This window comes from Myxine glutinosa, chromosome 7, assembly GCF_964187855.1.
Source record: "Myxine glutinosa chromosome 7, kmMyxGlut1.1, whole genome shotgun sequence".
Classification (NCBI taxonomy): Eukaryota; Metazoa; Chordata; class Myxini; order Myxiniformes; family Myxinidae; genus Myxine; species Myxine glutinosa.
Window position 1 is genome coordinate 115894925 of NC_136267.1, and position 15456 is coordinate 115910380.

The 15456-nt window shown below is 42.8% G+C and overlaps 1 protein-coding gene across 2 annotated transcripts in view; it reads right to left on the reverse strand.

The window, feature by feature from the left end:
- The window catches only part of LOC137431535 (endoplasmic reticulum aminopeptidase 1), an 87005-nt gene that overhangs the window by 40619 nt on the left and 30930 nt on the right, over positions 1–15456 (reverse strand). For both annotated transcript variants that reach the window (XM_068122950.2, XM_068122951.2), the window contains exons 7-11: positions 11921–12075; positions 7958–8071; positions 5072–5206; positions 4658–4789; positions 4323–4477 (exon numbers count right to left, since the gene is read on the reverse strand). In XM_068122950.2, the coding sequence (XP_067979051.2) occupies positions 4323–4477; positions 4658–4789; positions 5072–5206; positions 7958–8071; positions 11921–12075 (691 nt within the window). The remainder of the gene's footprint in view (positions 1–4322; positions 4478–4657; positions 4790–5071; positions 5207–7957; positions 8072–11920; positions 12076–15456) is intronic.

A 15456-nucleotide genomic window follows, 5' to 3' on the forward strand; every position in this document is an offset into this window, starting at 1 on the left:
CTACATTCCATGTCCCAAACCTCAGAAACCGATCTCCACTTCGGGCTGTACCCCGCCCATATGTAATTGTCATGGTTCCCTTTTTGAGGCAATGTTTTTATGGCCGGATGCCCTTCCTGACGCCAGCCCTTTTAGTCGCCTCTTACAACATGCAGGAATACGGTGTACCTATTCTAAACCGGGGTACACACCGGTGTACCTATTCATCCACGTAGTTTTGTCATAATCCATCCACAACTTTTTCTGATATAATGCTGCAGTCGTGGCAAAAAATATTGGCACCCTTGCACTTTTATCAAATAATGCATCATTTCTTCCAGAAAATTGTTGATATTAAAAAATATTTTGGTATCCACACATGTATTTCTTTGGTTTGCAGTGGAACAAAACAAAAAAAAGTCGAAAAAAAACTACTAAATCTTGGCTTATTCCACACAGAAACCCTAAAATTGCCCGGACAATAGTATTGGCACCTTTCAGATGTCACAGAAAATTTGATTTCAAGCAGGTGATTCTCCTTTACTTTGGAATCAAACTCACCAATGGTGAGTTGCAGGTGCCTCCAATATAAAAATCACTCATTCAACCAGTTGTGTCACTTTGTCTACCACAATGAGTATGGAGAAAAGAAAGAAAAACAGAGAATTGTCTGAGGAAGTCAGACAGGATAGTAGCCAAGCATGGACAATCTCAAGGTTACAAGCCCATCTCCAGAGACCTTGATGTTCCTGTGTCCACCGTACGCAATGTTATCAGGAACTTTAACGCCCATGGCACTGTAGCCAACCTCCCTGGACGTGGCCACAAGAGAAAACTTGATCGAAGATTTCAGCGAAGGATTGGTCGAATGGTGGAGAAAGCACCTCGATCAACTGCCAAACAGATTCAAGCTGACCTTCAGACACAAGGTACGACAGTTTCAACTCGCACAATCTGTCACCAACTCAATGAAAGGGGGTTATGTGGTAGGAGAACCAGCAGGACCCCACTGCTGAGAAAGTCTGACTGGAGATTGCCAAAACACACTTGAACCAGCCAAAATCTGGGAGAATGTGCTGTGGACAGATGAAAACAAATTAGAGCTTTCCTGTAAAGCACATCATCTCTATGTTTATAGAAAACAAAATGAACCCTTCAATGAAAAAGAACACCTTCCCTACAGTCAAACATTGAGGAGGTTCAGCGATGGTTTTGGGGTTGCTGTGCTGCCTCTGGCACTGGGTACCTTGAATGTGTACATGGCATCATGAAATCAGGAGATTACCAAGGCATTTTGGAGCGCAATGGTCAACCCAGTGTCAGAAAGCTGGGTCTTCGTCTGAGGTCATGGGTCTTGCAGCAGGACAATGATCCCAAACACACTTCAAAAAGCACCCAGGAATGGTTCAAGACAAAACGCTGGACTGTTCTGAAGTGGCCAGCAATGAGTGCAGATCTAAATCCCATTGAACACCTGTGGAGATATATGAAAACAGCAGTTGGGCGAAGGCACCCTTCAAATCTGGGAGAACTGGAGCAGTTTGCACAAGAAGAGTGGGACAAACTGCCAGTGGAGAGGTGCAGGAAGCTCATTTATGGCTGCAGGAAGTGCTTGACTGCAGTAATTTTGTCCAAAGTCTGTGCTACCAAATATTAAGTCTTGGGTGTCAATAATTTTGTCAATGCCATTTCTTTTTATTCTCTGATTTAAAATACATATTAAGTTCTGAATCAAAAACAAAGGTTCTGTAATAAAATAACAATGAAATAAAGAATTGTGGAGACCAAATACTTTTGTGAATGTCAACTTATTTTTCGAGAAAATTGTGAGTTATTTGAAAAAAGTGCAAGGGTGCCAATCTTTTTGGCCACGACTGTATATATAATTTTTGGCCCTATCACTCAATGGTGAAGAATCACTTTAAAATTATCGGATCCGTATTCAGATCTCTTCCAAAATCGAATAAATGCGTCCTTGTTACACACCCAACTCGTCCATCAAGTTTCGTCCGAATCTGTGCACAACTTTTTGAGATATCGCGCTTTACTCTATATTGCTTTTAGCCCTGCCTCTCAATACTGAAGAATCACTTTTATGTGACCTGGATCTGGATCTTCACGAAAATCTAATCATTTCACCCTTGTCACACACACAACCTGTCCACCAAATTTGGTCCAAATTTGTCCACACCTTCTTTGAGATATCCTGTTGATTGTTCAGACAGGGGTGAAAACAACCTCTTTATAACCTCCTCACATAGTAAATGTAAATATAACCAGTGGAGAGGTTAATTAAACTTGATGGATAATATTACATAAAAGGTAAATATAACCTACTCACATGGTCCATACAATTTTTTTTTTTTTTTTTGTATACAAGATCGAGGCTCGTGAAAGAGCTAACATTAATCACACAAAAAGTCAAACCGACACACAAAACACAAAAAATAAGGGGAGCGGCAGACAAGATGGGGAGAGAGGAGGAAGGACACAAACACAACATTTGAGAGCAGGGACATCGGGAGAAATGTGGGAGGGGGAGGGCTTGGGGGGAGGTGGGAGAGGTATAAAACATATGAACACTGCAAGGACTTCCAGGAAAGAAGTTGGAATTTCCAAAAAAAAAAAGTGTATCTGGGGTGAATTAGCAGGGGCAGAAAATATCAAGGTTTTGGATGGGGGAAGATAAGAGATGGTGGTGAACAGCTGTTTTAAAGACCTGGAGGGAGGAGTGGGATTGAAGGGAGTGGGGGACTTTGTTCCAGAGGCGGGAGAAAAGGGGAATGAAAGAGTGAAGGTGAGCAGAGAGCCTAGATTTTGGCAGTTTAACCATATTCTTAACAATATCGTTGGATGCCCCCTCCCTGCCCCCCCCCCTCCCCTCTCCACCTTTTCACATTACAGCATTACCAAAATAAGTCAGATACAAAAGACTTGGCAGGGTCATTAACGGACAACCATTCAAAATCGACTTCGAATGGAGTGCAATAATCACTGCAAATATGTACCCATTAAAAAAAAAAAACCAACAGGTGTAATCTTGCTTCATGGCAATTGCAAGTTCAGTATGGAGTAAGCTCTGTTCAGTCCAGTCTTCCGCTGGTGTTCCAAAATAGTTTTGATGGTTTGTTTTCATGCTGTAATATACAAGTATCAATATAGTAATGCCTCAAATATCATGACATGTCTGTTACCTATATAAAACTGTGTTGTCGTAGTTGGAAGGGGTCCTTCAAGTTTAGGAGTGCCATTTCAGTACATTAAAATCTCAATAGTGCAAGGAAGGATCCAGGAAATGAAATGAAGGGCAGAGTGCGGAGGGAACACTGCATGATCAGTGAAGCAGGATTACGTTGGCAATCGGGGGAACAGCAGCAATAAATACATTCAAATAATTAACAACTTCCGGAAAATCCACTCAAACCCCATGTATCATAATACACACAGTTGTCACTGAAGACCAATATTATGGTACATTAACAGCTTGGTGAAGAGAAGAAAAAAAATAGGATAACCAATATTTGCCGGGCATCAGGGCCTTTCACTCACTCACCGCAAGCAGTTTGGTGGTCTCTGTCTTCTACCGACGCCTCTCCGACCTCGCCCCCCCAGCTCTGTCTGTGCTCTGTCCCCCAAATATTCCTACAGGTCACACAAGATCTGCCAGCAACCCTCTTCTGGTGAAACTGACAAAATCAAGACTCTCTGCTCACCTTCACTCTTTCATTCCTCTTTTCTCCCGCATCAATAACAAACTCCCTCACTCTCTTCAATTCCACTCCTCCCCTCCAGGTCTTTAAAACAGCTGTTCACCACCATCTCTTATCTTCCCCCATCCAAACTCTTGATCTTTTCTACACCTCTGTTAATTCACGCCAGATCGACTTTCTTGAAATACCGACTTCTTTCCTGGAAGTCCTAGCAGTTTCCATGTGTTTTATACCTCTCCCACACCACCCCCCCCCCCCCTTCCCATGCCTCCTCCCCCAAAGCCCTCTCCCGCCCACAGATGTCCCTGCTCTTAAATGTTTTACAGGTGTTCTTCCCTCTCTCCCCATCTTGTCTCCCGCTCCCTTTATTATATGTTTTATGTGTACGTTTTTTTTTTTGTGATTAATGTTAGCTCTTACACAAGCCTCGATCTTGTATACAAAAAAAAAAATTATTGTAAACCTTCTTGTTCATCGGAAAAGGAAGCCAACAAAGTAAATCCAATAAGTTATCATCTCAGCTACTCAAAAGTTCAGAAACTACTCTTTCAGCATTTCTGGACTCGTTTAAGACAATCCTCGAATGCATCGACAGATAATAGTGAAACAAACGAGCACACACGTAACACCAACCTTTTAGTGTCGGGTGCTTCTGGATGGTCGAGAAAGAAGCGATCCTGATGAAGATGCACCTCGTTTCCATTGAGTGTGGCAGTGACAAGAGGAAAGCCGGGTTGGTAAATCCACGAATCCATCATCTTGGTCACGTCACCCATATTGTCAACACTCTGTGCAGATGATACCTTATTTGCACTTGATTACATCCATACAATCAAAATCCATAATCTTACAATTGCACTCAAATAATTATTTTATTTTGCAGCCAATATTAAATGGTACAATCGGAATTAAAGGCAAAAAAGAAGAATGCAATACATGCTGCTTAAGGGAAAAGGTTTAATGAAGACCTGAGAAATTGCTCGCCACAAGTCTTCAACTTCTGCATTTCTGTAGCTGTTATTCTTGAGATAAACCTTAACACCTTGGTCAAATGGTTGAACTTTCAGATAAAAACGCAGCATTCCAAGCACAGCAGCTGCCTTTGAGAGAGGGAAAGAGAAAGAATGAAACACGCACAGACACACACCAGCATGTAACCGAATGTCAAAATCAAACATTCTTTGTAATTTCCTTTTCTTTTTGGATTCTATCAATCTCCTGACATATAAGAGGAAATTGGTGAGTTTGGTTCAATATTTAAGGTTGTCAAAACTAAAATAAACACAGGAAAAGCATCAACTATTTACAGCAACATCCATAACAGCAAATTTTCCAGGATGAGAGTTCCAAGTTCAAAGCCTTTGCAGATATTCCAACATTACCTTTTGATAAGACAATGAATCAAACATTTCTTCCACTTTGCTGATGTTATGCACATTGGCAGAGATGGGATGTGTGTTTTGCAAAGAATCTTTCTTCATGGCACTGAGCATGTTGTTCAGAGAATTCTGGGACCTCTGTCACAGTGGAGGAACAATAACAAAAGTGAAATGAAATAAGAACTTCGCATTGCTGCATTGTATTTAATACGTTATATATATATATATATATATATATATATATATATATATATATATATATATATATATATATATATATATATATATATATATGATAGAATAAATCAAAGCAAAGCTGCCCCAGTTGCCAAGCCTTTTCTTTTCCTTTTTCTTGACAACAATGAGGCTCAAGGAAGAGTGAGTTGGTGAAGAGTGGGCGACAATAATCAAGGGCATGAACAAACAGGAAAAGAGGAGAAAGAGAGGAAGGGATATCTTTGATTTATGTCAGCTTTTATTTACCATTTCATGTCACAAATGGCCTGAACTCAAGAAAAAGAAAAAAAAAAACTGAGAAAATTGTTATATTCACAAACATCAAATCAATTTATCTTAACACTTCCCAGCAGGAGTTGTGCCTGGTAATGTACCATTTTGAACAGTTACATTTGAAAACCACTTATGCAAGAACGCTTTTTCCACAATCAGTCTGACATGAGGAATGAGGAGAGTGTACAAGGTGAAAAACGACAAGCCGATTTGTTCTCAACTGACAAGGTGATTGCGAACTGCCACACATTTAACATGTGCATTTCCTTAAATACATCCTGATTTACATTGAACTGACAGGCTCAAGTCAGATATGCGAACCAAACTCCTCTCCTAATTTTGGCTTAGTAGTAATACCCGCTCACCCTGGGGGTCGAATTTTGCATCAATACCCCCATCCATCTGATAGGCCTCAGTGGTTAAACCATTTGCATTATTCTACATGTACAGACGAAAATTTAATTTCAGCCCACGACTTGACCCTGTGTGGATCCCACATGAATGGATTATGTAGGCAAAATTTGGTAGAGATTGGCTAAGCCGTTTTTAATTATACTAGGGCATGCCCGTACTATATATATATATCTAAAATTATATCCCCCCCCCCTCTATTTACATGAAATGGTTTGGTCCATTCGCAAAGCCAAAGCGAACGGCTTGCGAGTACGGTGACAATCCCCCCCCTCTATTTACATGAAATGGTTTGGTCCAAAGCGAACGGCTTGCGAGTACGGTGACAATCCCCCCCCTCTATTTACATGAAATGGTTTGGTCCAAAGCGAACGGCTTGCGGAGTTTGGTAAAGAAATCGCCATAGCTCGGTAACTACTTCTCCGATTAATATGAAACCTTGAAAAGGCACATCCTCGGGTCCCCAGCAATATACCTGGCAAGTTTAAAGTATATCGGACCCGTGGTTGTCGAGAAACAGCGGTCACAGACACACAGACAAACACACACACACACAGAGATTACTGGAATTATAGATAGATGAGATTCAGGCATGCATACCCATACACAAAGAGAATTGCCTAATTTTAGCATAAATTGTGCATCATATTCAGTGCGACATGTTTTAAGCAAACAGATCAGCAATGTAACATAATTTGATGTCAAACTCAAACAACCTTAGCTGCCAAGCTCTCATTCATCTGGAGTTTAAAGCCTGGTGTTGGCTTGACGGTTAAGTTGCTGGCTTAGGGTCTTAAGGTCCAGAGATTGCCTCCTTTTGTGATGTCACATAATTAAATGGAAAACCAAATACTACATTGGAGTCATCAGAAGGAACCCGAATAAGCAAAGAGATGACCAAGATGGAGTCATCAGGAGGAACCTGGATAAGATTCGGGTTTCAGCCGCTACTCCACAACCCTCAAACCCATGCAGGCGCAGCCAAGTGAACCTTCCAGAAAAATCTCTGCAAAAATTAACTTCTCCTTGGACAGATAAATGAAGAAAGAGAGAAATAAAAAAAGAACACCAGGTGGGAAAGAACACAAGGTGGGTTGCCTGTCATCCTTCCGAGGTCAGCAAAAAGAGTACCAGCTTACTGAAAACAGGGAGTACTGCATCAGCATCACAGCCATACTCCCGACAATGATGCACAATATGAATCCCGAAAAAAATAATGAATCTGTAGTACAATGCAGTGTGGGTCCCCCACTCGACGAATGCAGATACTTATCATCTTGCTGCCCTGGAGACAATCACTGGTTGACCAAGACTTTTTGTATTTTTCCAAGACCTTTGACTATCACTGGTTGCCCAAGACTTTTTGTAGCATTTCTCCGGAGGCGGCCGAGTCCAAAGGTCTTCTTGCCCACTGCAGTCAGGTTAGCAGACTCCATTTTCTATCGCCTCAAATCTGGCCTTGATCCTTCAACCCTCTCATCCCTCAGTCTCCCACAGCATGACCAGTTTGCATCACGTGTTCTCCCAGAATTCCCCACGTGCTAGCCATCCCCCATTCTAAGTTAAACTCTCACCTATGTTGCTACATCCCTCTATTCTCTCATTAGTGGAACACACTTCATGCATCTGCTATCTCATGTCCCTCATACTCGTCTTTCAAGAGTGCTGCCTACCATCACCTCGGGCTTGCTCCCACACTCACCGCAAAGGTCGACTTTTGCTGATGTACCCCCTCCCTCATCCCCTCCCACCCCCATGCATGTGCTATCTTTGTTCCATGTTCCTGTTTGAGTCTACATCAGTCTGTGAGCCTTCTGCCTTCTGCCCTCAGCCTAGATTTCCATATTCAAAAAATAAAAACGTTTGGGTTTCAACAATGCAGAAACCCCCGAAAAATACATTTTCTGATAACGACAGTACACAAGATGTTCATCAAACCAATATAGAAATTAAAATAAGTATGCATACCAGATCCCAATCACTGTGAAGGGCATCTGTTACAATGACTTCCATCAACGTTGCAAAACCTTCATTGAGCCACAAGTCGTTCCACCACTCCATGGTCACCAAGTTGCCAAACCACTATGCAGATGAATGAAAACAGCATGATAATGAGCAATATCAACAACTATAAGTAACATAATAAATAAAAAAACTCCTTCCAGAAAGCAAGCAGCCTCTTGTCTCCAAGAGAAAATCCTCGAATCCTCAAACGATAATACACACAATAAAAATTACGCTTTGCCCTGATGACCACATTAGCACCATGCTGATAAATGCTCCACTTGCTATAGTGAGCAGGACTGAGGCTGGAAAGCGATATATAAGCACAACTTTAAAAACATTCCCAACTGAAATAAACTCTTAGAGGTGGTCACATCAAGGGTCATACGTCACACTTCGACCTAAACAGAAAGATCAATGATCACACCACAAATGTAGACAGCGTAATGACGCCTCCCTTGTAAAAGGTTTCATGGTCATAGGGATATGGAGCATTCTGTGCCGCTCGGCCTTTTCCAATAAAATAAAAACAAGAAAGATGTCGTGCATAGCACAATACTTGCGAAACCCAAATAAAACATATATAGCTGCCATAGAAACAGCAATTCTGCACTTTCGAAAATTTGACTTATCAAACGTTCTGGATGAGTGATCGATATATATAAATAACAAACTTGGCTGATACATTTTCTTACTGCGGCCCAATTTGTTTTATATGTTTCAGATGGCCTTGACCTTGAACTTTTTGTTGGCCACATTTTACACACATATACTACACATACAGACTTGGCAGTTAATATGGAATATTTTTTTTTTCTCGACTTGGGTTTACTTTCTGAACTCAGTATATCAATCTGGTGAGTTTCTTTTACCCTTCGGTGATGTCTTTGTTGAAAGAACCATGTCACTGATCGTCTTTCGCAGCAAGAAGTCAATAACAGGATTATATCACAGGTGGTGTGACAAAATGTAAGGACAGGTACATTTGACGAATGGCTTCACAATCGGGTATATAAGGGTTGTTGCGTTCTGTATTAGTGGAAAACAACTGCTGCACATCTACAAAAGTTATTGCCGCTTCCTCTGGAGATGGTCCGTCAACTTGACAATGCTGTTTGTCATGGAGTGGTGGCTTTACGAAATTCTGGCATGAAACAGCGTGCTATTGTTCGGCAGTATGGCATCACTCAAGGTCAGGTGTCAAAGATCCTGAAACGAAATGCTCAGAGAGGTGTCCCTACTCCAATACAGAGGCCAGGACACCCACGCAGAACCACAAAGAGAGATGATCGCCAGCTTCACCGGTTAGTCTGCAATGGCCGTACCAAGTCAGCTAATCGGCTTAGGGCTGAGTGGCAGCAACTGACAAATGTGCCTGTATCCAGAAGGCTAGTCAACCAACGACTGGTTCAAGCAGGCTAACGTGCCAGGCGTCCCCTGAGAAAGCCACGCCTGACCAGACAACACAGCCAGCGCCGATTGCAGTGGGCCAGAGAGCACCGTCAATGGCAGCCAGGACACTGGAATCACGTGACCTTCAGTGACGAGTCTAGATTTCTGGTCTATCGTCAAGATGGCCGAGTCCGAGTGCGCAGACAAATGCATGAAGCCCACAACGAAGATTGTATAGTGCCAAGAGTCCAAGCTGGAGGTGGTGGGGTGACCGTTTTGGCTGCTTTTCATGCAGGAGGCAAAACTGACCTGGTTGTTCTGAATGGAAACCTGAACCAGTTCAAGTACAGGGTCATTCTGGAAGAAACATTGCTTCCATTTGCTCGTGCAGCCTTTCGAGGAAACTTTGTCTTCCAAGATGACAATGCGCGGCCTCATCATGCTCGCATGATCCAACACCTTCTTGCTGACCGTGGTGTAGAGCATATGGAGTGGCCTGCCATGTCCCCGGATATGAATCCGAAAGAGAACTTGTGGGCAGAATTAACGCGTCAAATCGACAACTTGGACCAGCAGCCTACCTCTGTGCATGAATTGCAGCAGACTATTGTCACTGCATGGCAAGCGATTCCTGTCCAAACCTTGGCAAATCTCGTGAACAGCATGCCTCGACGTGTACATGCTCTCCTGAATGCTCGTGGGTGTTACACGAAGTACTGAACTGTAATTTTACTGTCCGTAATCCGTCATAATTTAGCTTTTGTTTTTGAGGAAATTTTTTTTGGCTAATGTGCAAAATAAAGAGATACTTCTGGAAAACGTACAGAAGTTTAACACAGTACTGTCCGTGAATTGAGTTCGATATCAGTTTACATCACTTTCAAGGATCAATTTATTTGCTTCAAAATGTCAAATGTGGTTTTTGTTTCTTTTAAAGGTCACATTAACAAAATCTCGAATAATTTCAACATAATTCCAATGAACTTTAAGTCATCTTGAAAAGTAAGTTCACCCCCACAAAAAAAATATTCCATATTAAATGCCAAGTCTGTAGTTACACCATTTATTTTTACCTTTCACTTCAATAAAATGGTTTGAGATATGGCAATAATAAAATCACAAAAAAGTGCCATTTGATTATAATGGGGTGAAATTATGGTCATACAAACCGTCAAAATGGCTAAATCGATTGTTCTGATTTTTCGTGAACCAATTCAGTGACCCAATATGCAAACCCTGTTCATATTTCAAGTCAATGAAATTAAAATTGACTTTTTTGACCTCAAACTTTTGACCTCAAAAACATTGAGACCATTTTATCTTTTCGCTCGTTCTACCAGGTGGTTAAGTTTCATGAAGACTGGTGTAGAATTCTGACGTGTAGGCGATTGACAAACACACAAACAGACAGAATAAGACTGACCAACCAATCCACATGCAAACCTTCAATTTTGCAAGTAACTAGAACAGCACTTAGTGGAGTGCAAAGTCTCACCTCACACGCTCATTCTGAACAAAATACGATCCTTAACCGAACACTACTTGTTGCTGTTTTGTATGCAGCCTGTAGCTGCTGGTTGCATCATTTTTCTGGAAGCGCGTTTGTGCCGCAAATGCAGTGCCCCAATTACCAGTGAGCTGGTACTCAATTTGCCAACTTCGGAATGATGACAGGCTGAGTCAGCCCACCTGGCGTAAATACAACGATCAACCGGGATTCAAATTCAGGATCCTAGGATCCCAAGCCAGCATCCTAACCGTTAAGCCAGCACCAAACTGAACACACTCCTATTAAAGCCCATATACAAGTATCATCAATGACCCCTATTGCGTCACATACATTGCCATTATCCGTAGCTTAATTGATTATTGCCTCTTTATAAGTGAATTATGAGGATATTTAATGACCACTTGTGTGCACATTAAAGCTAAATTGCATCAATTATGAAAAAAAAAAAAAATGATATCATATTCCCCATGGATACTTAATCATATGTGTGAAGTTTCGCATGAATCTGTTAAGCGGTTTTGGAGAAGATTTTTTTTTTTACGTTTTATTTTCAATCCAATATAGCCGCCAGAATATGTTACCGATGACGCAATCGTTATCACGATATACATTCCATGGGGAGTTGATGACATATGCCAAGTTTAATTTTTTTTCGTTGAGCAGTTTCAGAGAAGATGTCCCAATTTTTTCCTTTGATCCAATATGGCTGCCATATCATGTGACCTATGGCATTAGTTATCAATAAAATATCCTCCTTGAGGAGTCCCTCCTTTGTCTATAGTTTTGCATTGATCAGACAAGCAGTTGCAGAGAAAAAAATATTTAAAATGAAAATATATAGGCGAAGACACACACAGACACAGACAAGCAGGGCGTTACAATCGTCTCACAATCCATTCTGGGTGAGACTAATAATGTGCCATCTATTGGAGGCAAGGCATAAAACTATACATCCAATTATGACACAAAGGCATACACAACTACTGTTTGGGTATGAACTGACAAAACAACTAACAATGCCACACCTGATGGGCAAGCTCATGGGTCACTGTTCTCGAAACTGATATGATGGAAAATGCGTTAGTGTTGTCTGGAGGAAGAAGGAGGTATATCTCCCTGAAGATGACAAGACCCCAGTTTTCCATAGCACCAGCTCCAAAGTCAGGTACAGCCAGCAAATCTAACCAAAAAAGCAAAAACCAGTGTTATGGAGATGGGGTAACAAAAACAAGAAACAGACACAGACAGTTCTCTCACACAAAAAAAACAAGACCGAAAGTCTAACAAGTGGCATAGCCAGGCTTGTTTGATACTATCGTTGAACAGCATTAAACATCTCTTATCTTCCCCAATCCAAAACCTTGATCTTTTCTACCACCGTTAAATCACCCCAGATCCACTTTTTTGAAATACCAACTTCTTTCCTGGAAGTCCTAGAAGTGTCCATGTGTATTAATACCTCTCCGACCCCCACCCCCCCCCCCCCTTCCCATGCCTCCTCCCCTCAAGCCCTCTCCCTCCCAGATCTCCCGATGTCCCTGTTCTCTGCTGTTGTACTTGTGTGCTTCCCTCCCTCTCCCCATCTTGTCCCCGCTCCCTTTATTGTATGTTTTGTGTGTCGGTTTTTTTTTTTTTTGGTGATTAATGTTAGCTTTACATGAGCCTCGATCTTGTATACAAAAAAGAATAATAATAATAAAATAAAAAAAGGATAGTATGACCTGGGTGGGGATGCCAGTTAGCAAATAATGTAAGTATCAAATTTTTTTGAAGTATTTTCAAGTTCTGTTGGACCCCGCTATTCACGGACCCCGCTATTCACGGGGGATAAGTTATTGGAAAATCCGCAAACAGCGAAACCCTCGAATAGCGGGGGCATTGTTTCAATGGAAAAAGGGGGGAAAGGATTCCCAGTCACGAAAATCCGCGAATAGAGAGGACCAAACCGCGAATAGACAGGCAAAATCCGCGAATGGCAAGGCAAAATCTGCAAATGGTGAGGCAAAATCCACGAATGGTGAGGCAAATCCAGAGAATGTCAACGAAAATCCGTGAAGGTCGATGAAAGTCCCGCAAATGGAGGCAAATCACGCGAATGTCGACGATAATTAATTTACGAAGGTTTCATAAATACCGTATGTCAAGGTGAACGGCTCATGAAATTATTTTTTTTGCGCACCTGAAAAACCGCAAATTTGTGGAACACGGCCACGAATAGGGAAAAAACCCTGCAAATTAGCGTAACACGGCCGCAAATAGGAAAACAAAATACTGCGATTTCGCGGAACACGGCCATGAATTGGAAACAAGCGTTACGCCTCGGTCCCCCGTCGGTGGTGATGCGAGTTGACAAAGTGCAAGACGCAAGGCGGCCATCTTGGATTTTGACGTGGCAACCCAATTTTCAATAGCGTTCTCCCTTGTGCAAAGATACACCCACACACCAGATTAGAAGTTAGTAGTTCGTTTATTTTTCAAGATATTTCGCTCACAAGGTTCAGACATATATATGGTGGCGGCCATCTTGGATTTTGACTTGGTGACCCAATTTTCAATAGCGTTCTTCCTTATACCTAGATACACCCACACACCAGATTAGAAGTTGGTACTTCGCATATTTTTCAAGATATTCCGCTTGCAAGGTTCAGACATACATGGCATCAGACATACATGGCGGTGGCCATCTTGGATTTTGACGTGGGTTGCACCCACACACCAAATTCGAATGTGGTCCTTCGCTTACGCACGCACACATGGACGGACGGATGGACAGACACGGACGGAGGGGAAAACCATAGTCCCCCTTTCGCTCCGCAGTGCGACGGGGGACAACAAAACCGCAAATTCACAGGACACTTTTCCACGAAGAAACAGGTCGCATTTTATCACCCGCGAATACGCGGAACCGGCGAATAGCGAAACTGCGAATAGCGGGGTCCGACAGTACGACGAGTCTCTAAACTGTCTGTCACCATGGAAGTGAAGAGATTGCATTGAGACACTGGTTTATTCGATGTTTTGAGTCAACAATGAACCAACCATACACCGCTTCAATCCAGCAACTTTGCTGTCACGACAAAGGGATTGCAGTGTTACGATTATATTGACTGTTGTGGAAATCAACCAGATTTACGTGTTCCATATGTATGGTTTAATCTCAATCAGATCTGTACATCATCCTGTAAAGTACATCAAGCAACATACATGTCAGGATCTAGGCATCATATGAGAAGATTGAATATATCAGTCAATGCAAGCAAACCTAGAATATAGGCGGGTACGTACCATTCAATTCTACATGGCATTGTATAATGATGTCGCAGGAGTGGCCTCGAGTCGCGGACGTCCGAGGTCTTATAGACACCGCCCAGCGGTTTAAGGGAGCACCAAACCTGGGTTCAACTTTGGTACAATTTCACCACATTCTCCCCACCGTTAGAACTATACTGCCGCTCGGCAGGAAGCGAGTGCGCGTCAGCATTAATGGATTGAGGTAGTCATCATTTTATTCTTGGGGTGTTAAAGACATATTTCCCTATAAAGTCAGTCGGTCCTTCCATAGCGGTCAGGGTGGCGAAATTACCCTGGCCAACACAGGGTCGGAAACTACCGGGTACGACATCCCCAAGCCCGGAGTCCCCCTGCTTCGGAGTAGCCGCTGGAGGCAGGTGTTGGAGGGGCACCTCAGTGCCTTCACTGCTTCAGGCAGGGGTGTATCAGGCGAAGGGAGGGACGGTCACGTGGGTCACAATAGTCTAGTCTTACAGCGGGGTCGTCGGCACAGTAGCTAGATAGGATACGTTGTACCTTGGCGAAGAGCGAATGTCCATTCGTCGCAATGCAACACATGTGTAAATCAGTAAGCCTCTTTACAGTAAGCTGTAACCGTAAGTAAGGTTACATGACAGGAGGCCATTACAGTGAGTCCATTGCAGTCTGTACCTGCCTAGGCTCAAGGGTACATGATCGATCCATGTTAGGTCCATGTCATGGAATTACAGTAAGCAAGTACAGTAAAGAATTACAGTAAGCTGTAACAGTAAGTAAGATGACATGACAGGAGGCCATTACAGTAAGTCAATTGCAGTCTGTACCTGCCTAGGCTCCCAAGGGTACATGATCGATCCATGTTAGGTCCATGTCATGGAATTGCCGAGGGAAAGAATCGATGAGAGCCATAACGAGAGTTACTCGACACCGGCAGCGGCCCTGTTGAATCACGAGACTCGAGCGTCCTCTGACGGCAGCTCATACGCATTACAAACTCTTGTTCCGGCACGTGAATCTACCGTTGGCAGTGATCCTTCGCACGAGACACGAGCGGCCTCTGAAGGCTGCCTGGACGACCGGCATGGCTGATTACGACGACGCACAAAACGACCGGAACGCGCCTCTCCAGCGAAGCGCGCAGAACCTCCGGGATGCATATGGCAATCCTGTCCTGCTGTACAGCGCTCGGAGGATCGGAGAAGATCGGCTATACCGGCTACCGAGAGGATGCCCCGGATGGAAGGATTGTCCCATTCAAAGCGAATTGAATTGTCCCATTTACAAACCGAGA